The sequence below is a fragment of the Hemicordylus capensis genome, chromosome 4 (assembly GCF_027244095.1).
Source record: "Hemicordylus capensis ecotype Gifberg chromosome 4, rHemCap1.1.pri, whole genome shotgun sequence".
NCBI classification, from domain to species: domain Eukaryota; kingdom Metazoa; phylum Chordata; class Lepidosauria; order Squamata; family Cordylidae; genus Hemicordylus; species Hemicordylus capensis.
Window position 1 is genome coordinate 86,018,981 of NC_069660.1, and position 26,099 is coordinate 86,045,079.

At 42.7% G+C, this 26,099-nt stretch overlaps 3 protein-coding genes across 9 annotated transcripts in view; 1 reads left to right on the forward strand and 2 right to left on the reverse strand.

The window, feature by feature from the left end:
* Window positions 1-307, reverse strand: part of GPBP1L1 (GC-rich promoter binding protein 1 like 1) — a 58,778-nt gene extending 58,471 nt beyond the window's left edge. Inside the window, exon 1 of the mRNA XM_053245012.1 lies at window positions 30-307. The gene's annotated coding sequence lies outside the window, so the exon portion shown is untranslated. The remainder of the gene's footprint in view (window positions 1-29) is intronic.
* A 3,018-nt stretch (window positions 308-3,325) lies between these two features.
* TMEM69 (transmembrane protein 69) lies at window positions 3,326-9,711 on the forward strand. Of its 5 annotated transcripts, none has more exons than XM_053248115.1 (4): window positions 3,326-3,459; window positions 4,502-4,647; window positions 7,245-7,299; window positions 7,843-9,711. In XM_053248115.1, the coding sequence occupies exons 3-4, from the start codon at window positions 7,255-7,257 to the stop codon at window positions 8,566-8,568; spliced, it is 771 nt and encodes a 256-aa protein (XP_053104090.1). In that variant the 5' UTR covers window positions 3,326-3,459; window positions 4,502-4,647; window positions 7,245-7,254; the 3' UTR covers window positions 8,569-9,711. The 5 variants fall into 5 exon arrangements, with proteins under 5 accessions (XP_053104090.1, XP_053104087.1, XP_053104088.1 ...); XM_053248112.1 differs by lacking the exon at window positions 3,326-3,459 and adding an exon at window positions 3,468-3,704; XM_053248113.1 differs by lacking the exon at window positions 3,326-3,459 and adding an exon at window positions 3,468-3,650.
* On the reverse strand, window positions 9,587-26,099 carry IPP (intracisternal A particle-promoted polypeptide). Of its 3 annotated transcripts, none has more exons than XM_053248110.1 (9): window positions 25,744-26,099; window positions 25,219-25,436; window positions 23,675-24,009; window positions 22,026-22,457; window positions 20,283-20,438; window positions 19,993-20,160; window positions 16,838-16,975; window positions 15,006-15,128; window positions 9,587-11,961 (listed from the first exon to the last, which is right to left on the reverse strand). In XM_053248110.1, exons 3-9 carry the CDS (start codon window positions 23,955-23,957, stop codon window positions 11,861-11,863), a joined length of 1,401 nt encoding a protein of 466 aa, XP_053104085.1. In that variant the 5' UTR covers window positions 23,958-24,009; window positions 25,219-25,436; window positions 25,744-26,099; the 3' UTR covers window positions 9,587-11,860. The 3 variants fall into 3 exon arrangements, with proteins under 3 accessions (XP_053104085.1, XP_053104083.1, XP_053104084.1); XM_053248108.1 differs by lacking the exon at window positions 25,744-26,099 and adding an exon at window positions 12,537-12,757 and having other exon boundaries at window positions 25,219-25,426; XM_053248109.1 differs by lacking the exons at window positions 19,993-20,160; window positions 20,283-20,438 and adding an exon at window positions 12,537-12,757 and having other exon boundaries at window positions 25,744-26,098.

Here is a 26,099-nt window from a genome sequence, read left to right on the forward strand (position 1 = left end):
GCGGGGGGGGAGGGGAGAAACACACCCACCTGGCCCAGCCCGTGCCAAGGTGGAGCGCACGCGCACTCTCTTCCGGCTGCTTGCTTTTCTTGAGTTCTCATCCACACAGACTAAGTCGGGATATTCTCAAGCGCGCTGCCTCCTCCTAAAGGCGTTCAGGACGCTTGTGCAAGGAGCCTACTATTTCCGCCGTGCGCGTCTGTGTAGGTTCTCCTGTTAGTGTTTTCAGAGACGGCAAGCGAAGCAGCCTGCAGCTATTACTTCTGTAATACTGAGAGTGCTTCCCCACTCAGCTTCCACCAGCTAAAGTCCTGCTGTTGCCATAATACATCCTGGGTTTTGTTTGTCTCCTCTTCCAGCCCTACAATGCTGCCTACGTTTCCTTCATTCTTAAAGGGCCAGACGACTATTTTTTCAAGGAACTTAAACCAGCATCGTTCCTCCTCCACCACCGCTAGGCGTGCCTATTGTAGATAAGCATGCAAAGAGCCTGTAGGAAATTTTTATGTACAATGCTTGCAGGAAAGTGCTCCAACATAAGCCACTTAAATTTAGTTATGACTCTTTTCACCAAACGCATGGTGTTTGCCCTAACGTTAAGTTCCTGTCTGTGGATAAACCAAGCTTAAATAAAGTGTAGGTCCAAAACAATTTAGTTTTATGCACATAATGTCTTTCACAACCACATTACAGATGTCTACAATGTCTTTTTTCTTTTGTAGTACTGTCAAACAGCTATAGAAAATGTTTCATGTTGTCCAGCCGGCCAAGGAAACTAATTTGTAGAGATTCCGGTAGATTGCAGTTCTTAGTACTGCATTGATTCTGGAATGCCACCAGTGATCAAAGTGGGTCAGTTCTATGGTTTGAATAATTAGGGATTGTCATCTAAGCCTTTAAAAAACAAATAAAAATAAAAAGGGAGGAGGGACAGGCAATTTGACTTTCCCAAACAGATTTTGGAACTGAATAAAACACACTACAGCAAATAATTCTGAATGACCCAAAAAGGTTGTGGGAAACCAACACTTGCACGTTTTTCAAATATCGGAAACCGAACATAAAAATGTAGAAAACAGAAACTTCCATACTGGATAATCTCTCACTGCCAACTCTACATAAGACTAAAACTCTGTTCACACATTATGTTCAATATGTGTAACATCTGTGTTCAGTGTACACATAGTTCTTGTACAAACTGGCCCATGTATAAATTACATTAAACACAAGTATACACTGTGTCCTGTATTTGAAGGGACCTATACCTAGGTTCACTTTGTAAATTAATGTATGTACAGTCATTCACACAAAAACATACATGTACAAGTGTACAGACACTAATGCACATCCAATTTAAAGTCTGAATAGGGCTTAACCAGGGGCGTAACTACTATTAGGCAAGGGGAGGTAGCTGCCTGGGGGCCCCCACGCCTCGAGGGCCCCCCCAGAGGCAAGTCACATGACTATATATTGTGAAGTGTGTGTGTGTATCAGCGAGGGGCCCATTTTTAAATTTTGTCTCTGGGCCCACTCCAGCCTTGTTACGCCCCTGGACTTAACTTTCCCTAGTATGCAGTTAGGCAAAATATCCTAGCTCCTCAGTGACTCAATATACTTCTTACTGCTTTCATCCCCAAATATCTTCAGCAAAGCTAATTAATTTCTATAATGCACATCTGTAATAAACTATCAGGTATGAGATAAAGACTGGGTAACTCCAAATAAAAGAGGAAGGAATGGTGGAGAAGTTAATAATTTATAGCACTTGGCAGCTACTATAGTAAAATTATGGACAGAAAGATCAAACAGACTTTCTTCCTCTCATCTGAAAATAAACATGATAGATATGCTGTGAATCGTTTATTTAGTAAGAACAGCCATGCTGGATCAGGCCCAAAGCCTATCTAGTCCAGCATCTTTTTTCACACAATGGCCCACCAGATGCCTCTGAGAGGCATCTCTCATTGATTTGTAGGACTTATCTCATTGATTTGCAGGACTTATTTGCAGAACAACCAAGCTGAAGGTTGTTCCGAACGTCTCACAGTATGAACAATCTCATCATTCAAATTATCTACTTCTGACTGTCTGCCTGAACAGAAATAGCTGCATATTGTGGTTATTAACTGTTCAGAAGCCATGTCCTCCACTCTTCCTTATTTGTCGCAAGGATGAAGCAGTCACAACCATCTTCTCAGCATGAAGTTTGCCTTAAGGATAAACTATAGGAATGCAATAGTTAAATCCACAATTGTGCTCACAAAAGCTCAAAACTGAAATAATTAAAATTGAAGTTTATTATGGACATCAAACAATTTTTAAAAGGATAATGTTTATTATTTAGCTCTAGTACATACTGCCCATGTACAAAGAGATTTATAATTTGTTAACTTTCTAATACAGTATGAACATATACAGGCTGAACTGGTACTTCATAACTTCTGTGTAAACATCAGGAGTATCAGGTTAGTATTTATCTTCCAGGAATTTAGTTCTCAAACCATGTGAATACTTCATGACATTAGTACTAACTGGATGGAGGATTCAAATTCAGTTTGATATGGGAATACTTTAAAACTGTGCCTTTTAGGAACATAGGAAGCTGCCCTATACTAAGTCAGACCATTGGTCTATCTAGCTCAGTATTACACAGACTGGCAACGGCTTCTGCAAGGTTGCAGGGAGGAATTTCTCTCAGCTCTATCTTAGAGAAGTCAGAGAGGGAATTTGAAACCTTCCGCTCTTCCCAGTGCGGCTCCATCCCGAGTGGAATATCTTACAGAGCTCACACTTCTAGACTCCCATTCATATGTACCCAGGGCAGCCCCTGCTTTGCTTAGGGAACAAGTCATGCTTGCTACCACAAGACTAGTTCTCCTCTCCATACGTGTGTCCTTATATTCTACAAATGCACTGGTGGAGCTACCAGTGTTCCAAAGTGCCTTCGGAACTTGGGCCACTTCACTCATCTGCCCTCTCCCGCCTTCCTGCTCCTCCTGACTGTGGTTGGTGGGTGTAGTGAAATTTTTTCTTAGCCTGTCAGATTTTCTTACCCTGTGCAACTGAGCATTCTCAGCTGCAGTGGAAGATGCTCCATATAATCAAAGGAAGCCACTTTCTTCTTTTTGCCCACAATTCCTTCCAGAATTCAAATTCTATTACTATTAGCTTATTAAAAACGAGAACAAAACAAATCCAAATTCTGCAGAAAAGCATCGGATGTTGTTGCTTGTTGCATGCACCCAAATAACTGAAATACAAGGAGAACAAGACAACAGTGGTGATTATTAAGGCAAATTTGAAGTGCTGTGAAATGCCCCTGGAGAGGACAGGCATGCATGTTCTGCCTGCAACAGGGTGCAAGCTCTTCTCCATTCGCTGTTGACTGACTCCTGGCAAGCAAGAGCAGGAGAAGGACCGAGCAGAGATTGGCAGCAGCAGGACGGGAGCGGTGACAAGGTGAGAGATGAAGCAAGAAGCAGGCAGGAAGGAACGACAGCAGAGGCGGGTGACGACACGGCGGGAGAGAGCAAAGAGTAGGCATGACTCTTTGCTGAAGGAAGACAGGAGAGAGCAAAGAACTGGCCAGAGTGACAGCAGAGGAGTGGCGGCAAAGCAGCAGGAAGCAAGGAGGAGCAGCCAGGATGACCGTGAGCAGTAGGACTCGGAGTGACAGCAAGGGGCAGGCAGGAGCGACAACGGTGGTGAGAGGCAGGAGGTGTGGCAAGGTGGGAGGGCAAGGAGCACACAGGAGTGACCGCGACGGCAGGCGGCAGCCGCAGGAGCAGCGACAGGGAAGACGGGAGCAAAAACAGACAGGCCTGGCTGGCAGGAGCGGCGGCAAGGCAGGAGCGGGAGCAAGCAGCTGGCAGGAGCAATAGTCGCAGGACTCAGGAGGTAGCGGCAAGGCTGAAGGGAGCAAGTAGCAGCGGCCGGCAGCCAGGATTAGACAGCGGAAGCAGAAGATAGCAACGAGCAAGCAGGCGCGCGATAGCAGAGGCGGGCATCAGGGGCGGCAGCAAGGCAGGTAGTAAGAGCAACAACAGGAGTGGACGGCAGAGCAACAGCGGCAGCGAGCAGCAGCAAGGCGAGAGGGAGGAGCAGGCAGGGGCGGCCCTGCGCAGGAGTGGCAGAGGCGGCAGGGATGGCGGCAACGCGCCGCTCCCGGGGAGCGTGTGCCATTGCGGGGGGCGTACTCATGTGCCTCCATTGAAGAGGGGCTTCGCTACACTTTTGCCCTCGCTACATCGCTGCACACGTGATTGATTCCATTTTCTTCCAAGACAGGATCACACAGGTATCTAAACCCGCTCACATCGATGGGTCTAACCCTGCATAGGATTAGACTGCAAATGTTACGTCCAAAAATGTTTGCAGAATGCTGCCCAAATGCCCAATATTAAAGGCTAGGCATGTGTTTTGTGCAAAGGAGCAAGCCGTTAACCAGCAGTTAAAAGAGAAAGAAGACTTGAGCGACAGCAATGTTTTCTTTATTAAACAGGAACGATCGTATCGCCAATGTTGTAAGTCGAGTGGCTAAGCGCAGCGCATCCACATCCGGCGGATTTAAACTAAAGGACAGGAAACTCCGCCGCTTTCTTCTACTGGAGAATAGCTTGTGTTTGGACTACGGATTGTCAGGCACAGGTAGGGAGTTATTCGGCATCCTACAAAACCCTTCCACTTATGCGATTTTAGCAAATTTTAATAATGCAAGCATCTTCTCTCAGTTCTGGGTTGATTTTTGTGTGTGGATATCTGGGAAGCTGATCGCTTTCCAGGATCGTGTACGCTATAGTGATCGCTATTGATTCTTCTTCCGTCTCCTTGTTAAAGTGGAAAGTTAATGAAAAACTAGATTAAAATAAGAGCTCACACATTTAAAGTTCTCTAGTGCCTGCGTTTTCCTCTTTTAGTTTCTTCGATTCTTCTTTGCTGCTAAAGGGTGGTCTATGGACCTGCAACAGATTAGCTGGGGGAGGAGGGGATACAGAGTTAAGTGGTACGAAATATCAAACGGGTTGGTATTAATACTCCGATACCTTCCTGCGGATTCGTTAACATGTTTACTTGGAAGTAAGCCTCCGAGTTTCATGGGGCTTCTCTCTCAGTATATGAATTGCCTAGGACTGTAGCCTTAAAGAGTCAGAAAGAGCAAAATAAATATTCATTATAACTGAAAAAGGCACAAGAAACAATGGACACCATCCAGATAAGTTAATCATGACTAGGCCTCACAAATCAATGAGACAAGTTAGTCTTGACTCATTTAAGGTCCATAACTTCAATGGGACTTAATCATGGCTAATTTAGTCTGAATGAAGCCTAGTGTGTTGAGATTACACTAGGTAAAATAAAGGGAACAGTTCTGCATCTGAGCATCTTGCATGGTGGGGATTCTTATATTTTGTTTAAAGCAGCTTGAACAAATGTGCCAGGGATGTTTGTAATCCTGTCTTAAACAGGCTGTTGGACTAGGTAGGGGACATGGTGTGTTAATGGGCCTAAAATACTAGAATAATCTTTAGAAACAGAAACCTTGGTCCTGTTCAGTATTTAAAATTCTTCTTTGTTGGTTCATGTTAACTGATGGGAAATTTCATTAACTTTCCCTTGCTTGCACATTGTCTTTGTCTCATCATGACCTTGTGGCAAAAACCACTGGTTATATGTCTGTGGCATATTTTCTTTAGTATTGTTAGTCTGTGCTTGAAGGAAGAAATCTTGTGACACTTGAAAATTTGTTTTAAGTAACAAAATTATATCTGTGATATAATCCACAATGCCTCTGCTCCAATAGCTCCCCCAGCCACTGGCAGTCAAACCCTGACAGTCCAGAGCCTACCCGGGAGCTGGGATATTGTGGGCCCAACAGCATGAAAAGAAACAGTCAATGCTACTCCGATTAGTCTGAACCAGGACTGCACAACTTTGGTTCTCCTGCAGATGTTGGCCTACCACCATCCCTACTAGTGATGTGCATGGTCCGGAGCAGTCCGGACCAGCACCAAAGGGGAGCCTATCTTTTAGGGCGGGGAGGGCTTGTTTACCCCTCCCGCGCCTCTTTGCCCCCGCCAGTGGCCGTAATTTACTGTAAAATTGGGGCGCTGGAAACCAGCCGCCCCAGCCGCCGCCGCTTCCCCCGCCGCCCCCCCCCCGCGAGCAAATTAGAGGGGAAAAAGGCTACTGCCTACAAGGAAGGGCTACTGCCGCCCTGCCGCCGCCACCCGCCACCCCCCCCCACGAGTGCTCACCAAGTTAGAAGACTTTAGAGAGGAGCTCGCGAACAGAGCTCCTCTCTTATCGAAGCCTCCGGCCCAACTGGGGCCTTGGGCGCGTGCGCACGCGCGCTAGAGCTCTTCTTCCACTAGAGCTTTTGCCGGAGGCCCGGTCTACCTGCCGGGAGGAAGCCGGGTAGACCGGGCCTCCGGCGATCGGAGGCCCGGTCTACCTGGCTTCCTCCCGGCGGGTAGACCGGGCCTCCGGCAAAAGCTCTAGTGGAAGAAGAGCTCTAGCGCGCGTGCGCACGCGCCCAAGGCCCCAGTTGGGCCGGAGGCTTCGATAAGAGAGGAGCTCTGTTCGCGAGCTCCTCTCTAAAGTCTTCTAACTTGGTGAGCACTCGTGGGGGGGTGGCGGGTGGCGGCGGCAGGGCGGCAGTAGCCCTTCCTTGTAGGCAGTAGCCTTTTTCCCCTCTAATTTGCTCGCGGGGGGGGGGGGGGGGCGGCGGAAGCGGCGGCGGCTGGTTTCCAGCGCCCCAATTTTACAGTAAATTACGGCCACTGGCGGGGCAAAGAGGCGCGGGAGGGGTAAACAAGCCCTCCCCGCCCTTAAAGCAATACCCCCCCACCCGGACCGGACCAACCAGGGCAGAACCGGTCCGGCAGTTCGGCCATTCTATAGAATGGCCGCCGGACCGGTTCGGACACACGCCTAATCCCTACTGGCCACCGGGGATGATGGGAGTTGTAATCCAACAGCTGGAGGAATGAGTTGTGCAGCCCTGGTCTGAGCAGATAGGAGTACTGCAAGCCCACAGTCCCACATAGCTCCCATCACTGGGGTTGGTGTAACAACTTGCAGCAGCATTAACTCCTGGGGTATGTAAGACTTGAGACTCATCTGTTTGAGATAATACTGGAAGACAACTGCATCAACATAGCAAAACAGAGTGAGGCATTATAATCTATACATAAAATTCCAGGTACTATCTGAGTATTCAGTTAACCTTCTCTCTGTCTTTCAAGGTCCTTGAAAATGTTTCACCTTCTACAACGTTGTTGTTTCCAAGTTTCTACTAAGGTAAGTTTCTCCAGTGAGTTGCTTGATTCTGAAGAATGTTTTGATCATTTAAAAAACCTCTCTATACTAAAACCCACCTTTATATATTGAAGTTAAATGAGATTGCCTTATCCCCATCTTTCAGAACAGGTGGTCTAATTTCTTTTACAGCTTTTGCTAAATCTAAAAATGCTCACACTTTTTGTAAAGCATAAAATCCCTGCATATAGGTTTCTCACGTGCTAGAGGAGATCTGCTTGTTCAGCGATGCAACATTTTAAAGCATGCAAAAAGGTTCCAGTCACTTTAAATGACTTAATTTTAGTCTGTTTAGGTAACAATACCGGAAGTAGTCAAATCACAACAAAATCCAATCATTATTGCTTGTTAGGGCTGTTTTTCTTCTGTTTTCATTATTGCAGATTATGGGAGTTCTTCAGATTACCACCCTTAGAGCTAGATCAATGTGATTCAATCAGAGGCAAGGTGTAAATTAGTTGGTGACTTACACTACCATAAATCTGACTGATGTCACATACTATGTCTTTGCCTTTGTACTTGCAGATGGTATATCTTCAGAGACTATCACAACCTGGAAGGAGCAAAGCTGCCTGCTCGCCTGTATTTTTAGAGTGTGTTCTGGCTGTTGTGCCAAAACCAAAGTTCAGGCAGGCACCTGAACTTGCTAGTGTAACCAAAGGACGGGGCTTCCATTCCTCCTGCTGCAACTGGAAGAAAAGAAAGGCATCAGAACCTGAAACCCGAGAGCTGCCTTTGTTGCGATATGACATGGAAAAGCTCAAGGACTCTCCAAAGCCTGCTCTCTACTTGGGCATTGCAGGATTAATTCCATTTGTTTCAGTGCCATTGCTAATGGCTATCCTGAAAGCCTCCTACCCAGAGTTGGTGTTTGCTCAGATTGCATATGGTGCTTCCATATTATCTTTCCTGGGAGGGATTAGGTGGGGTTATGCTCTTCCAGAAGGCAGTCCTGCCAAGCCTGATTGGATTAATCTGGCTAACAGTGTTGTTCCTTCAATATTAGCATGGTTTGCCTTGCTTTTCAAAGATGATCTCACTCAAGCTGGAATCATGGTTATAATAGGGTTAGGAATAGCACTGCATTATGACTTGGCCCTCCTCCCCACCTATCCCAGTTGGTTTAAAGCCTTGAGGGCAATATTAACTATAGTGGCTGTAGGTTCTCTGATCACCTCAATGTGCATTATGAACATTTATCCTGAGAAGCATCTAACTCGTGGTGCAATTGAAATGGAAGAGTCAAAATAAATTAGCACAAGCATGTGATGTGCACAGAGGAATGTCTGCATCTCCCCAATGAGATGGTTAAGTTCCAACTACAGCAACTCACTGTATGATAACGTGTAAGAAAGTCTATGCTGCTTTAGCCAGAAACGACTTCCTGAGGTGTCCTCTTCTCTCACTTATGTGCACAGCTGCTCTTGACAGTGAATACTGAAAGAATACCAGAAGAAGTCTAAATTGATAAATACTGTATTTGCACCATTGAACTCTTTTGTAGAATTAATGTGCAAAGGATGCTGAACTGAAAACTGTGGTACCAATTGCACTGCCCTTTTTGTAGGCTATCCCAGTCATCACCAGGTCATTGCTTTTTAAGCTACAAGTTGCATGTCCTTGTTTCTCCGCAGGCTAATTAGCAGTGTTTAAAGTATATACTTTCCTCTTTCTGAAAAGTTTTTGTGTTTTTGTTTTAAACCAGCTAGTGGGTTACTACCCACTACAGTAATTAGGTTGCCAGAGCATGTTACTCCATTTACACTATAATCCTATGGTGTTTAATGTGGCAGCAAGTCTTGCTAATTTCAGTTGAACTGACTTTCCACTAAAGCTGGAACCACCACCATACTTAGTAGGAAGACAGACCTAATAACAGGAATGAGACTTGTTTTCATTTAAAGACTGAACTGTTCTCTTCCCTGGACTCTCAGCTGCTAGGATCCCAAGACAGTTAAATATTAGCCTTATTCAGATATGTTTAACCAATGTATAGTTTGTGTTGAATGTATACATGTACAGATCTATATTATTTTTATACACACACAGTCTGTTCAACACCTGTACTGTAATACACTTCCTATTTGTAGCTTGCATTTGAGGCAGCCTTTACCCAGGTTCACTTATAAAATGAATGCAAGTACAGTCTTTCACACATGCACACAGAGACCTCTACAGATCTACAGTGTAATGTCTGAATATAGCTATTGTGCAGGTCTTACACCCAACTTCCAAACATCCAGTTAATACTTTTGGGCTAAAGAGCACATGTACCACTATATTTTATTTAACATATTTCTATACCGCCTGATATGTACTTCTTTAGGCTATCCATTGTGCTGCATTGTTGATAGATGTCCTTTGAAGTGGATGAATATATACATTTCAAAAAGACCTATGCTCCTTGATTCTTCCTACTAAGGAGAAATAAAGCATGCTTAGGATCTCAGCTTTAGCTCTACTTTGATTTTAAAAGCCATTCTGTAGATTGCAGGAAACAATGTGGCTTCAAAAATCAAATTGATGCTACTAAAGCCTGCTTAATTTGAAGTGAGTTCCACTGAAATCCATAAGCTCTCCAATGTACCTTTCATGTAAAGGTGATTAATATAGGAACAAAAACTAAAATCTCAAACTATTTGTGAAATATGTACATATTTTAAAAGGGACTGACATGTTTCAGGCTCTTATTGGGGAATGCTTACAAATATGGTAGGATTCAGACATAAGCTGTACACACCTATGCCACTTTTCTCTTATGTATATTAGCCCATACAACACAGGATATGTACCCAGAAAGGAAAGATTGTGCCATTGAGTCAGTGTTGCCTCCTGGCGACCACAAAGCCATGTCGTTTTCTTGGTAAAACACAGGAGTGGTTTGCCATTGCCTTCTGCCATGCAGTATAAGATGATGCCCTTCAGCACCTTCCTATATCGCTGCAGCCTGATATAGGAGTTTCCCATATTCTAGGTAACACACCAGCAGAGATTTGAACCAACAGCCTCCTACTCTCTAGGCAGGTTGCTTCCCCACTGTGCCACTAGGACCCATAACACAGTCCTTTAAGCAGACTCATCTGTGGTTTCTGGAGGCATGTTAACAGTACTCAGCCATAAATACAGATGCATTAATCGGTCATTTCCAGGTTTCGATGGTCCTCAACAAACTGTCTTCAATGGGCCCTGGAAGAGTCATTCCTCCACTACCAAACAAAGGTTATGAGAATAGAGGGGGTCTTAAATATCAGGAGTGGCTCCTTGGCAGCAGCCCAAGGCTAACCCCCTGCTGCTAGCCCTGGCATTAACTCAGTGCATGGACCAACATGCAGAGAGAGGAAAGGCTTTGAAGTTGTGCCAAGTGCACAGCTGAACCTACCTTCCGATCTCAAATAATCACCCTTCTTACTTTCACTTCCCTGTCCTATCCAACTAGATTCAAACACCCATCAGTGCTATTACTTTAAACTCTGGATAGAATGAAAGCATATTTTTATTTCAGCTTCAACATGGAAGCACAACATGAGAGGTGGATCCATTTGAAGTAAGGGAAAATAAAGATTGTTTTGTTTTAAAGTAACCTATAAGTCCATCGAATTATTTATCTATCATCACTACCTGATATAAACATCTCTAGGTGGTGATGTATTATCACTCAGTTTAAATAATTATGTAGGGGTGTGTGTAGGTGGGGGGAAAAGCTGCCCATAATCAAGGGTAGGTTCTTGCTGCTCATATGGAAGCAAGTTACTATATTTCAGTAGTAAAGACATTAAAAAAGAATCTTTATGAGGAAAGAACAAGAGGTACTTGTTCTTGCCTGTTACCTTGTCCCTTCCTTCTGCAGAAAGCATGAGTGTTTTGTTCTAAAATTCAATCTCCAGTTTACTTCTAAAGATATTCAGAAACTGAACACAAAGACCCCAAATATATTTTAAAGCAAATAGCTCAATTGTCCTTATTTTGTCCATCTTCTCCAGGCAAAATTTATGCAGCTGAGGGAAGTTGCATAAGAAAGTATTTGGTGGGCTTTCATAAGGATAAAGCCCCACTGTTTAGGAATTACCTTAAGAAGTGGCATGGCTAGATTAACATTTGCTTTGCATCACTTCAAAAAGAGCAAGCCCAAACTCTCATGGATTGTCTCTTAAAATATGGCAAATAGGAGAGATTTTCCTGGCAGGCATCCAAGTGTTTCTACTGCTTTAAAATTACTTAAGAACATTCCTGTACTCCACAGAAAAGCACAAGGACTTCAGTAGAGTTAGTAGTATCTGCAGGGAACATTTGGACACATTTCTGAAGTCTATCCCTCCTCTGACTTCAGACTGATTCCTTTTCCTTAGAAGGAGCCCGAATCTCCACCATCTCTAAAATGCTTATTTACTCCACAATCTTCATTGAAAAGCACTGTCTTCTTCAAAGCACTGCCACACCTCCCTCACAACGGCTGGTAATCATGTTAGCAATTTCAGTCCAAGTATCCAAATGTGGGTTATAAACCTCAACAGAATCTGAGGTTACTGGAGCAGCTGAATCATAGCTAGCAGTCCTGCCTCCTGTGGCATAAAGGAGGCCGTTCACAGCTACAACGCATACGCCGGCTCTTGGGGCCTTCATTGAAGCAACTTCCACCCATTTCTCCTGATTAGAAAGTTAAAAAAAAAAAAAAGATTAATGTTTCCTGTGCAGTACATTCTTGTTCTGACGTCTAGAACTTTATCCCAACTTTATACATGGGATATATAAAGCCCCAGACTGAGTGGGACAACCTGAAGCTCTGCCTTTCAATCAATGCTGCTAACGGGGAGCCTAGTCAGGGGCCATGTATAACAGCCGTCACAGGCCCTTGGACCAAATAAAAGAGGATAAGGGCCACTTCCCATGTCAGGGTTTCCAAGCCACAAGAATGCACCTCAGGTCAACTCTTTAAAACTGTCTAGAGATGAGCCTTGGCACTTTTGTGTAGACTAACTTCTAATCTGATGTAACAAATTAGCTTATATAACAAGTTCCTCAGGGACGGCTGTGACAAACTGCTATAATATGAAAACCAACAGTGACTGTAAGTGGTAAGCCTAAGTAGAAAATGTCCTCAAGGACAAGAAAGATTCACTGACAGATGCAAACAAATGTATGCTAACTGAAAATGTATGCTACTAAAAATCATAAACTTGTTAATAGGTCTTATAACCTGATTTGTGGAAACTCAATCCTACCTCCTCAAAGGAATATTTCTCAGCAGTTGGAAGTGCATCTTGGGTTTCATTCCACCCTCCAACAGCATAGATACAGTCATTCAGAGCAGCCACACCCAGATACGCCCTTCTGGTGCTCATAGCAGGAAGTGCAGACCAGCGCTTCGAAATTGGGTCATATACTTCCACAGAACACAGTTCTATTCCTTCATTGCCAATGCCTCCAACAATATAAATTAAACCTGGAAACAAGGATTTTCTATTAAACAGATGCCACCTGAACATTGCTGCTGTAAAAGGAATTACATGGAAACACACAGTATGGATTGCAATCCACAACCTAGTAATTCCAGAGAATTTAAGTGGCTTTCTTCAATAGAACTAAAAGGTAAAGTGTGCCATCAAGTCAGTTTTGACTCCTGGCGACTACAGAGCCATATGGTTGCCTTTGGTAGAATACAGGAGGGATTTACCATTGCCTCCTCCTGTGCAGTATGAGAGGATGCCTTTCAGCATCTTCCTATATTGCTGCTGCCCGTTATAGGTGTTTCCCACAGTCTGAGAAACATACCAGCAGGGATTCAAACTGGCAATCTCTGGCTTGATAAGTCATTTCCATGCTGCGCCATTAGGTGGCTACTCAATAGAACTACTCTTAATCAAATTGGTTAAAAGCATACTGTGCAAGCTAGGTTTTGCGGGGAAGGGGTTGCAAAATATGCAAGCCTTTGTTGTACACTGTCTTCCCATTGCCCTTCAAGGCAGTGAGGATATTGAATTTTTCAAGCATCTAAGCATACTATTTTGGGTCTGGAAAAACGTACTGCTTATCCAAGTAGTGTATTTAATCTTATTGATGGTTGTGTGGAATGTGGTTATATAAAAACCATGACTATCTACTAGATCCTGTCTGTGATATAATTAGCAATGAGCAACAATTCCATGCTCCAGCCATTTTGAGAATCTTTTCTTTTTGTTTCAAGTTCAGTTTAAATCAACGTAAACACACTTTTAATTCTTTGAATCCTTTCCTTCTGCTCTACAAATTCAGCACAAGTGTGCACACCTACCCAGACATTTTTTACAAGATAGTGAACAGCACAGCTATTCCCTGCTACAAACAAGGCTATACCATCTATTATGTCCAAATGAGTTATTACGCTGTTGCCTCTGAAATTTGAGAATATTGCACAACGGATAAACAGGTGAATAGTACACTTCTGCATTTGTGCAGAGAAGTACCAAGAAAGTTAACAGATATAACATATCATAAGTGCTTAACGTATTGTGTTCCCTACACTGCTGATCCTTTTTTGGTTGCATATGGATACAAAGAAAAGAGGGTATTGGTTAAGTTTATCACAGTTATTGTAGAAATCAATTGACTTGCCATATTGTTAAATCATTGCATAGTTATTGAAGTGTCTTTCTGAACAAATTAAGATGTTAAAAAAATGTAAAAATCCTCAGCTGAGTCACTGCAGTCCTAACACTTAACAATTGGGGTAGTGAAGAAATGCCCCCATCCTAAGCTACTAGAAATATATTTTGTTCAGAATCATTAGCAAGTGAGGCAATGAGAAAGTTCAACATTGCCACTTCTAGAACGGGGCAACTAATGGTTCTACATTTTCTGAAGTACCAGTATCATGGCAAGTGCTGTACAACTGGGTACTCCCCCCACCAACACCACACCTGGCAACAGGACTCACCTCTTAGAACCCATTACTTTAACCTCCCTTTGCACCATGGGCTGGAGTTTGAATGAGGAGGAGCCACTGACTTTGTAGCAGATTATGCCTACTGCAAAATGCATTGCTCTGCTAAGGCAAATGGCTGTAGCTCAATCATATATATTGTGCTTATTAAGAATGTTTAGCTATGAATACAAAGTTTGAGCAAGTTTATATGTAAAAGAAACTCTAATAATAGGAGCTATGCAAAAGCTGGGGAAGTTCTTGCTGGTGTCTCCAAACCACAACTGCAAGTTTCATGCAAAAAGTAATATAGATAGGAACATAGGAAGCTGCCATATCCTGATTCAGACCATAGGTCCATCTTGCTCAGTATTGTCTACACAGACTGGCAGCGGCTTCTCCAAGGTTGAAGGCAGGAATCTCTCTCAGCCCTATCTTGGAGATGCTGCCAGGGAGGGAACTCGGAACCTAGATGTTCTTCCCAGAGCGGCTCCATCCCCTGAAGGGAATATCTTAAAGTGCTCACACTTCTAGTCTCCCTTTCAGGGCAGACCCTGCTAAGCTAAGGGGACAAGCCATGCTTGCTACCACAAGACAATAATTTCTATACTGATTCATAAAGCATGCTCCCTATCATATTTTTGTTAGGCATTCTGAGTGCCAAAAAAAAAAAAGGTGTTGCACTGGATTCAGCAGACCCACGAAAACCAAGCCAAACAAGCAAGAAATGTAGGTATCAGTTAAAAGAGAGTTTGCTCACATCCCACTATTTCCCATATCCAAGCCCACTCACCTTGCATTTCACAGCACCCAAAATTGTAGCGTGGCACTGCCATGCTGCCTACTACCTCCCAGCTATTTTCTTCAGGATCAAAACGTTCAATTGAAGAGCCAATCTCTGCTCCAATCCAACCTCCTGCAATCCAGAAGAAATGTGCAGGGAAGGAATACAACCAAGAGTTAACAGCTCAGCATCACATTGAAGCAACTACCTCTGGTTGGCTTATAAAGTAAGCAAATCAAGACATCCAGAATAGTAGACTACACATTGTTCTCAAGTATGTAAAGCAGAGCACTGGTGTTCTGCTTTGTTTTTAAATAAAATATATTTCAGGAGGGAGTGCTTAATCCACCCAACCTAAAGTGCCTCTGTTCCAAATTGGTTCCTTTAATACTCCCCCACCCCAAGTTCACAGATAAAAACGTGCTTTGAATCCCATGGGGGTGGGAGTGGGAGGAAAACATCTGGAACACAGGAAAAGTGCTCAATGCCCCCTCCCCTCTGCCACTTTCCTGCTCAAAATAACACCTTCCAGGGGCTGACACTGGGCCTCCATTACACACATTTATGCAAAATATGTAGTTATTCCACTAAATATAAGCAACCCATCACTAGCTAAGAACTTGGGTGTCAAATTACTAAAGGTGAAAAACTTCATAGGAGCAATTAGTTCAGCTAAGCTCCAAGAGCAGGGTTTTATATGAACCCACGGATCTAAATAGTAGCTGGAATATTTTTAATGACTCAACTTGTTTTTTCTAAGCAAGTGTTTCATCAGATTTTATTTTTATAGCACCTTAATATGCTAGGTGCTGTACAACAATAATGTGACATTAGAGGCAATGCCCACTGGCTTACAATCCAGACAATTCTCTTGTTATCTGAAGGCGGCATTCAGAAGAACCTCAGGAGGCAAGAACGAATGTTAAATATATCTAACACACATGGAATGTTTTCTCCCTTATTCCATAATATTCACTAGGCCCGATCACCAGAGTCATAGGCCAGCCCTTCTCCTACAAGATCCAATCTTATGGATCAATCGATGTGTGGGGTGGGGGTGGAGGTTAGCGGGTGCCCTCACAGCACCAAGGCCACAGGAATGGGGTCTATGCCAGAAGGACAGAGCATAGGTGGTGGCAGGGAGGAACTCAGCTGGAGAAAATAATAGCCTGGCTACAGACAGGTAAACAGCTGTGTCTTTCTGACAGCTGACCCAGGAGAAGAGCAGCAGGATACTATAGGAACCAGGGCATGAAGCCCTCTTCGAAAAAGGAGCAGTGACTCTGTTTGCACACAAGGACCTCACAAGCAAGAAGGTGGGGACTGGAACAAGAAATAGGTGCACCTTAGAGACTTGCTTGTAAAAGGCAGAAGGAGAGAGAGGCCAAGAAGGAAGAATCTCCTGAGCTGCAATCAGAGCAAGCTTGGGGCGAGAAGGAGCTCAGGTAACTGACAATCTCCCTCCTTCCTTCGGAGGTCTTGGGGAATCAATTGGGTTGTCCAGAAGGAGTCCTACCAGCGATGTGTGAGGCACATCACCCTCCACCATTTCATAGTCTTAATCTTCTCTGGGTGATTCAAGAACAGCAACCATACAATGAGTAACTTCAGGTTAGAAACCAAAAATGTTCAGCTAACTCATCAGCAAGTATTCCTGGCCTTGGAATTGTGGAAATTTACTACATGAAAATATCTGTATAAAGGATACCTTATTAGAGAAACTATTGATTAGTTACCAATGATCATGTTCTGGTATTATTGCAACTCTCAGTGGTACATTCCACTAACTAATACTGCTTCTAACATAAGGAACTCGTGGATTTAGTAGCTGACAAACTTACCAAAAGCGTAGATGGCCCCATAACAGGCACATACTCCTAGCCCACAGCGAGGATGGTTCATGGAAGCTACAGCCGCCCACTGCTTGGTAATAGGATCATAGCATTCTGTGCAGTCAAAGATCATGGAGTCCTTCTCACCTTAAGAGAGAGGTGCAAACAGAGGAATTTGCTATCTTCTGCAAGATAACTCTTCAAGCCACTGCCCAATCAATGCCTTAATATAGATTACAAGACAGTTATTTATTTATTGAATGTATTTATTGACATAACACTTGGGGCTAGTAAACATCTAAGCCCAAAATACATATTTCCCAGTATAAACAAACAACGTAGATAATTTCATTTTGTACACATATGCAATAAATGCATTTTTGTAAAATTTAAAGTATTTTGGAAAAGACTAAGGGATTAAATGATAAAGGAAAGAAAGTATGTGGGGGGCACAGAAATTGTGGATTAATGTCTACTAGTCTATCCTTAGCCACCTAAAAGCGCAGCGTGAAATGACTTGCCTAGCAAGCATGAGGTTGCCAGTTCAAATCCCCGCTGGTATGTTTCCCAGACTATGGGAAGTACTTATATCGGGCAGCAGCGATATAGGAAGATGCTGTAAAGCATAATCTCATACTGCGCGGGAGATGGCAATGGTAAACCCCTCCTGTATTCTACCAAAGAAAAACCACAGGGCTCTGTGGTCACCAGGAGTTGACATTGACTCGAGGGCATACTTTACCTTTAGTCTATCCTTACCTATGAGAGGACAGTTGAATGAACAGACCAGGTTTTGGGCAAGAGGCTGAAATAGATTACCTTTAGTGCTTTCCAGCTCTATGACCCCATGGACCATTGGCTTAATTCTATGCAGATACAGAGCATGGAAAACAGAACAGCCTGGTATCAACAGGCAGAACATGAGCACAACTAGAAGCCAGAACCACAGTAATTGCTTCTTCTCACCACTCATGTGCTGCACCAACTTGAAGCAACATTTGGGGTTTGGTTTTCCCAAGGGCTCACAGAAACAAATGCTAAACATTTGTGAACTTCACAAGTAAATCCAAACTATGCAAACAAAAAAATACAAATCTTGCCCATTTTCCTTGCAAATTATAGCTCAAATGCTGTAATTATCATTTAGCCTAGGAACAGAATTTTGATTCTCTTCCAAAAATGCACTTATCTTGGAAACCTCATTATTTGATAGACAGCTCAAGTTGTTTGTTGTTTGATAGACAGCATTTGCAAAGTTTTTCCTTTATAGAAAAACTGTAGAAACCCGTGTAAGATAAGCTATGTATATAAGCCCTTACAATCCTGAGTCTTTCACACACAAAATACGAACTGCAGATTTTGCTTCCAGCAGGACTTTTACCACATTCTTAGCACATCCAGATGAAATAAAGAGCAGCTCCATGTTTAATGCAAGACTTCTAGTGAGGGCTTTATATGCAAAGTGATAAAGAAGGGAAACCACACCAAACTGCTAAAACAGTTATTTAATGGCAACAAATAGTGAGATTTTTAGTGTTAATGTGACTGTAAAGCAAGCGGGGGGGGGGGCATTATTTGAACCACCAACATTTTCCCAGTCAACAAAGTTCCTGCTTTATACGTGTGTGCGCATCAAAACAAAGGTTTCAAGAGAGTGAATGCCTGTGCAGTGGAGTTTTCTTCCCTCTCTTTCCATCACCATCCTGAAAGCAACTGAGAATTAGAGTCCTCTGCCAGAAAAGTGCTCTTCAGGGATGGAGATAGATCAGGGCACTAAGAAAAGCTCTTTAAGGCAAGGCCCAGGTTTTTTTAATTGTCTTACTTTGTGTGATGATGAATGTAGGTACATAAATAAATTCTATTTTTAAAAATTCAGAGGGGTATATAAACATCAAGACAATGAAAATTTAAGAAGCAGCAGAATAATTAAAATGTCCTAGACAGAAATGGAAAATAATTAAACAATACCATTTTAATTTTTTTACATGTTTGCATTTGAAATTCTAGCCCGCCCTATATCCAAAGGTCTCAGAGCAGGTTACAATAAAACCAATCTAAAACAAAACTAAAATACAGTAAAAAATACAGAGCCTGAGAGGGGAAGAACCACTACATCTCTAGTAAAGGTAAAGGCGTGTGTCTTCACCATTACAATTCAAAACAGCAGCCATAACATTATATAAAATTACAGAACTTTAAAAGCCTCTGTGAACAAGTAGATTAAAATAAACTAGCCTTCTTATAAGAAAAATTAATAACTTCCTTACTTATTGGGGAACTATATTTCATATACCATTGAGAAGGCCTCTCCCCAGTCACTACCCTCCTAATTTCACCTGGCGAGGCACCTGGAGACTTAAACTTTGGTTCATACAGAAGCTATTTAATGTAGGACTTCAAAGGTTAAATCAGCACCTTGAAGTGAGCCTGGAAAGGCAGTGACAGCCAGCTCTGATCTTTTAAGAGCAGAGTTATATGATCAGAACAATGGCTCTCTGGTTGGAAGTCTGGAAGTTGTATTCTAAGCCAACAAGTTTTCTGACCAACTTCAAAGGCAGCCCTAGGCACAGCACATTACAGTTCTCTAGCCTGGATGTTACAAATGCAAGGATATAAGACTCTCTGACTAGGAAAGGTAAGCTAGTAATAAGGCCCATTCTGCTGCAGATGCCATTTGAGAATACATAGGGCCAGATCAAAGAGCATCCCCATACTACAAATAGTCAACTTTGTGTGCATGTGTACACATACACCTACCACCAAGAATGTTCACAAATACATTCCTCTGCAAGAAACAGAGTTTGTTCTTGCATGGTGCAGGACTTGAAGGAGTCTGGGGAAGAAGCTCACCCCAGAGCTCAGCACCACAGCCACCTTTTACTTGAGCAGTTCCAAATGGCAAGACATAGATGTCCTGATTGGCTGCAGGCATCAATGCACCTTTTGTATATCCTTGGTTTAGAAGTAATGCTACATGTCAGTTTGAGTGACTGCTTACTTTTAAGTAAAAAATGATAAGCTCTCTCTCTCTCTCTCTCTCTCTCTCTCTCTCTCTCTCTCTCACACACACACACACACACACACACACACACACACACACACACACACACACCCCCCACAGAAAAGTTATTTCCCACCCCCTGCCATTGAATCTTCACCCGTACCTCCGATAGCATAGACCATTCCTCCTACCACTGCCACTCCAAGCCCACTGCGAGCCTGGTGCAGGGAAGACACAGTAGTCCAGTACTGGCTGAAAGTATCAAAACGTTCTACACAGCTGAGAGCTCTGCTGTCAGTCCAACGGCCTCCCTGCAGGCGAGTATATCCACCTATTCAAGAAGCAGGAGACAGCATAAATGGTCAGCATGCCCACAGACTCCTAATTCAGTATTTCCAGTGGAGTTCAACTTCTGAAGAAATCTGAAATGCTAAAAAGATACTGGATCCCTACCTACTGCATAAAGGTACTTCCTTGCTTTTCTCCGTGGACGCGTCTTCACTGCCTGCAGGAAACTGCTAACTTTGCTCTCTTTAGGAGATTTACACACTTCACAGTATTCTTTTAACAGGGTTTGAAGGGCCACTCGAAGACTGAAATCAGAAACACCTTATTGAGGGGAGAAAACAACAACAAATCAGTAGTAGTCAATCTATTGTAATTCAGTTTTCATTTATTTACTGGATTTCAAGATTGCCGCAAGCTGAGAATAGGTAATGACAGTAACACTTTTTAAAAACACAAAATACCTATTAAGATGTCTCTTGCCTCCGTTTCCTCAACTATTAAAAGCCAGCCTAAATTGTCTTGTAGTTCTGGAAAATATCATGGCTCAGACACTATTGAGTCTGCATGGGATGAAAGTTTGCCATACCCTAATGCCATCTTTAAGTGGCATTATACCATTATAATGCCACTATACCATTAATAACCTTTTTGACAATTAGCAGAACCAGAATGAAACAATATAGAAACTATAGGCTGAACCACAGTTTGGGTCCTCATCAGCCCTTCAAATATAAGCCCCTTAACAGCTGAGGCCACATTTGACGTAAATCACACTTTAAATAGTTGATATTATTAAATAGTTGATGCTACTTCTAGTAATCAGAAGTGTTATAGCAAAGCACTGGAAAGATAGAAAAGCACCTAGACTTGCATTATGATTTGAAGGACAATTTTGGCCCATGATAAAGTTTCCTCACAAATTAAATCAGTATTACACATGTCATACAAAAGTTATTTCTTGAAAGAAGGTTGCCCTTTTTGAATTATGTATACCAAAAGTGAGGGGAGATATGACAAACCAGAAAGGTTGAAATGCATGTTTATTCTGTAATGAATACACTGTAAAGTACATATCCAAAATTTTTGAAATGTTTGTTTTATAGTTGTGGGAGGGAGGATATGGGGTTTGCAGATATTGTTCTGTTAAAAGATGTTAGATATGTGCAGATATTAGTTGTACAGGGGTTGGGGGGAGACAAATAAAAAGTTTACAAAAATATAAGCCATACTTTCTCATCTATCAGTATTCACATATAAAGTTAGCACTCACTCACGCCTATCCCATCCTGCTGAAATCTTCTGCCTTACCCCTAATTTTGATCAGACTGCCACTACTTCATAAACTCTTCCAGTTGGGAACATATTCAGTGCTTCCCTGCCTGTGAAAAGTGAAGTGCCACCATGTTCTGTATCATATTGCAGGCTATTTTTCACGGAGGCCCAGTACTCCCTTCCAAATAATCATAGCATGATCAGGGGCTCCAGTTTGACAGGGGCTTAGCAGAATTGGTAATCCTGGCCTAAGAATTTAGCGCAATCTGTTGTAGTCCTTCAGGGGGACCCAATGTTTATAGTTGTAAAGGTAAAGTGTGCCATCAAGTCAGTGTTGACTCCTGGCGCCCACAGAGCCCTATGGCTCTTTGGTAGAATACAGGAGGGATTTACCATTGCCTCCTCCTGCGCAGTATGAGATGATGCCTTTCAGCATCTTCCTATATCGCTGCTGCCCAATAGAGGTGTTTCCCATAGTCTGAGAAACATAACAGCAGGGATTCTAACTGGCAACCTCTGGCTTGGTAGTCAAGCCATTTCCTCACTGTGCCATTAGTAACCCTTCACAAAATCTGTCGCCAGAGCCCATGCTGGGTCACGACAGTATAAATGTACACACTTGCTACACTCAGTTACCTTCTATGTACTTCAACAGTCTTTGTGGGGGTAGTAAAGGAAATCGAACTGTATCTAGTACTTCTACCACATGTTTCTTTCTTCTCCCCAGGTCCTTCAGAATCCATTGCATTGCAGCTGTAAAAACCTGGTATTCATCTTCTATGCTCAGCTCCTCACTTCTCAAGATCTTAATGAGTTGATCTTTTGTCAGGGCCAGGAATTCTTCTCCATTTTGGATGTCCAAGAAATGGGCATGGATGTAATTCTCTGTGAATTCTAGCAGATCAAGACACGCAATTTGCTCAGAAAACTGGAAAAGTCCAATGCAATTGGTGGGATCAATCTGCCCTTTTAGAAATTCACAGCAAAGGTCCACCACTTCTGTGAGCTGAAACATGTCTGCTGCCACAATCAACTCTTGGACATTATTCTCACCAATGCTGATGATGCCTGAATAGACAAGGAAGACCAATTTTCAGATGCTATAAAATCTTGCCAGAGTCATAGCATATACCTTATCCAGGAAAGTTATGATTTTCCCTTTACAGAATTTACCCAAACAGAAGATGACTCTGAATTTAAAACTCCTCCTTTAAAAAATAGAGGTTAAATACAGGTATACCTATATTTACCTGAAAGGAAGAGGTCTTTGAATTTAAGACACAACCCCCCCCCATTTCTAACATCAAAGAACCTGGTAAACAATTAGTCCTGGATTCAGGTAAATATGGCAGAATAGTCATGCACAGGACCATCACATTACTAAAATCTTAGAAGGAAATCAGCAGCACTTAAAATAATGAACTGACTTGGAAATGGTAAAGCACAGGCATGCTGGACAGCATTCAGGCTACTTAGTTATGACCAAGCATCATGAAAATTAATGAGATAAGCCAGTCATTACTAACTTGGTCTGGACACAAACCACAGTCTTCAGAGATATAAAACCAAATGGCATAAAATCAGGGCTTTTCTACACAAAAGTGATGATAAAACAGCCAGTGTTTACATACCACTGAATAACTCTGTTCATATTTTCAAGAGTTGCCACTGTGGACAAACTGAATTAGCCCTAAACTAGCTTATCAGGAAGAAGGCTGGGCTAGAGACCTTCTCTTTATCTTTAAAAAAAAAATTATTTACAGGGAATTATTTTTGCATAGAGGAACATTAAATCATGCAAGCTCAGATTCTGCAGTACAGACTCAGATTTACCTTCCCATGTGCAGTCTGCAAGGCCTATCACACGTGATGCAACAGAAAGAATTCCACACACACTGCAGCTATAGCAGTTTCTAGCATAATTTTGATGGAAAATAAAACAAAAGCAGACCTGCACTCCTACCCTAAGCATGCTTATTTAGCACAGAGGCCAACTAATTGCTTCAGGGTTGCATACTGAACACCACTCACTATGGTGTTCATGGACACATACAGTAGCAATATTAAAATGAGTGGGGGGAAATGCTGCTATTCAATCGTTGTGCTGCTGGATAATTCTACGTTGTTTACTACTGAAGTCCCTCTGCAGTATGAGAGGAGGAGAAAGCCTGTAAAATAGTGATCAAGTACAAAAACAGCAAGTTCTAATTGAATTAAAACATATGTGCAGATTAGTTCCCAGACTACTAAGGCACTGCCGTAAATGTTTTTAGAAATTAGTTTACCTGTGTAAATAAAGTCCAGAAGAATCTGAAATATGTCAGCTTCGACACCCAGGATCCGCACAACATCCTTTGAAGACTCTTTCATCCCTCCCGCAAACAGAGCTGCAAAGTAAGGGCTGCTTGCCGCCAAGACAAGCCGGTGGACTTTAAATGCTTCTTCACCAACCTGCACCTGCACATCACAGAAATGCTGCCCACACCTCATCTTGTTGATCTGGGCTAGTATAAGACGAGCATGCCTGTCTGCCAAGAAAGGGAACTCACTCTTGCTTGGACAAGCCATGACAGTCACAAAGAAAGTGAGTGACTGACACCCATAATCCACCCGTGATAACCTGGAAAGAACAAAAAACAACTTGAAAAATGACACGTCGACTCAGTCCATCAGTAACTGGAGCTACAATACTCCCCTCCCCCACTTTGTAATGACATTTTCAGATACCATGCAATCAATTCAGATTTCAATATATTACTGGTGATGAGGGTGGCAGTGGTGGTGGTGATGGCACTTACAAATCAGATTTCATAAATTGAGCAAAGCAATAAACTGTGGAGAAGGTGATGATCAAATGATGGGTGGTTACATTCACTTCAGGTTTTTCCTACCATTTATGTACAACTCATTACCTTCTCATCTACCCCCACTTCTGCCCATGCCTTGGTGACTGCATTTGAGAAACAAGTTCTAATAACTGAATATATTTTGGTAATAATTTAATTCCCTAGAAAAGGGTTTTGTGTTTTGTTTCTACAAAAGGTCAAGCAATTGATGGATAAAATTTATTAATGAATGAATGAATGAATGAACGAACGAACTCATCTATTTATAAGTGAGTTATGGTGGAAGAGAAACACTGTCAACTCTTTCACAAAAGAAATGCACAGACTTACTCTTAAAAGACAGACATGTTTTCTCTCTCAGATAAAAGTTTCACAGTGCCTGTTATAGATTCTTCCCAATTTCAAATTGTACCCTATAAATAATTTCTCCATATTATCTCAGGTAAATAGTAGGGATCCCATTTGAACCCTCGGCATTATCATCAAATTAAGACAGTAGGTTGGGAGAAGAAGCGGGCCGTGTTAGAGAATCCTTGACCATCTTCTTAGAGATACATTTCAGAAATAATAATATCACCCATCAATGGGCGAGCCAGAGAGAGTTGCTGGAGCTCACGTCTGCTTCAAAACTTACTCCACTTTCTGACTTGAAAGTCCTGCTCCCTCTCACTCGGCTATGGAGGCCCGCTCGCTATAGTTTACTACTGTGATCGATACTACTAACTCTGCAAATGATCAGATACAACTCCCCTGATTATGTTCCCGGGCAGAGCTGTGGCATTCAAAGCAGGCTCTACAGAGCTCAACTGTAAGTCATCATATTAAGTCCAGTAATATATGGGTTAAGAAAACAAAAGCCTGACTCAGTGAGTCCTCATGTTTCTTTTGTAACACCTAACATTAACGGGAGCAGGAAGAGGAACTATAATTAAGTACAACATCTCGCGGAGTCACTTGCACGAAAGAGACGCAACATATACTACCTTTTTCCACTCGCCGTTTATAGGTTTCCTCAGCCCTCTTCGCATTCCCAACAACCTTTGCGAGCCTTACTCTAATGTGCGAGAGAGATGGGGAAGAGCCGTCCATTCAAAGAGCTCCGGGACTGAAGCTTACAGTGCGCATGTCGCGCGTGCGGAGCGGCGGGAGACAAGGAAGAGGCGCGTTGCCGCGTCTGCGCGTTACGGGCTAGGGAAGCCGTCTGCCCTTAGGGGAGAAGGGAATAAGAAAAGCCCTAATCAAAAGAAAGACTATTTTCGTATAGAGCGGTGCGGTGCAATGCTGTACACATCACAATAAATGCGTCTCTTATATTTAGCGGGGGCGGGGAAGCAACTTCCTAGTCATGCCAACATAAGAGTGTGAGCCCCTTTGGAACAGGAAACAAGTCTCTTATTGTGTGTATACAAATATTACATAAAGTGTATCTGCGAGAAGGACAGAAACCTTATACAGCCACCGTGACGCCACGTTATTTCAAGTATACAGTAGAGACCACGTGACGTTACCTGCTGTTTACGGCTCTTAGGCTTGAAAAAAACCCATCCACGTTGTTCTGGAAGTTCCAGCTCCTGGATAAAAGTCAAAGTGTGTGTAGCTTATGCGGCAATAAACGTGTTAATCTTTAAGGCGCTGTGCAGTTACTCTTTCCTAATCTACTGCACCCTCATGCTCTACTTCTTGTTATCTCGTCCACACACAAGCACGTTTTGTTAATAAAAAGTGCCGCCTAGCCTAGGCCAAGGATTTAGCAGTTTTTGAAATGCACACGGGCGAATTCTTCCACCAGAGACTTCACTGATCTCAGCTTTGCAAACTAGATTGTTGTTTGGAGGATTTTGCAACCTAGAGCCATATCTACAGC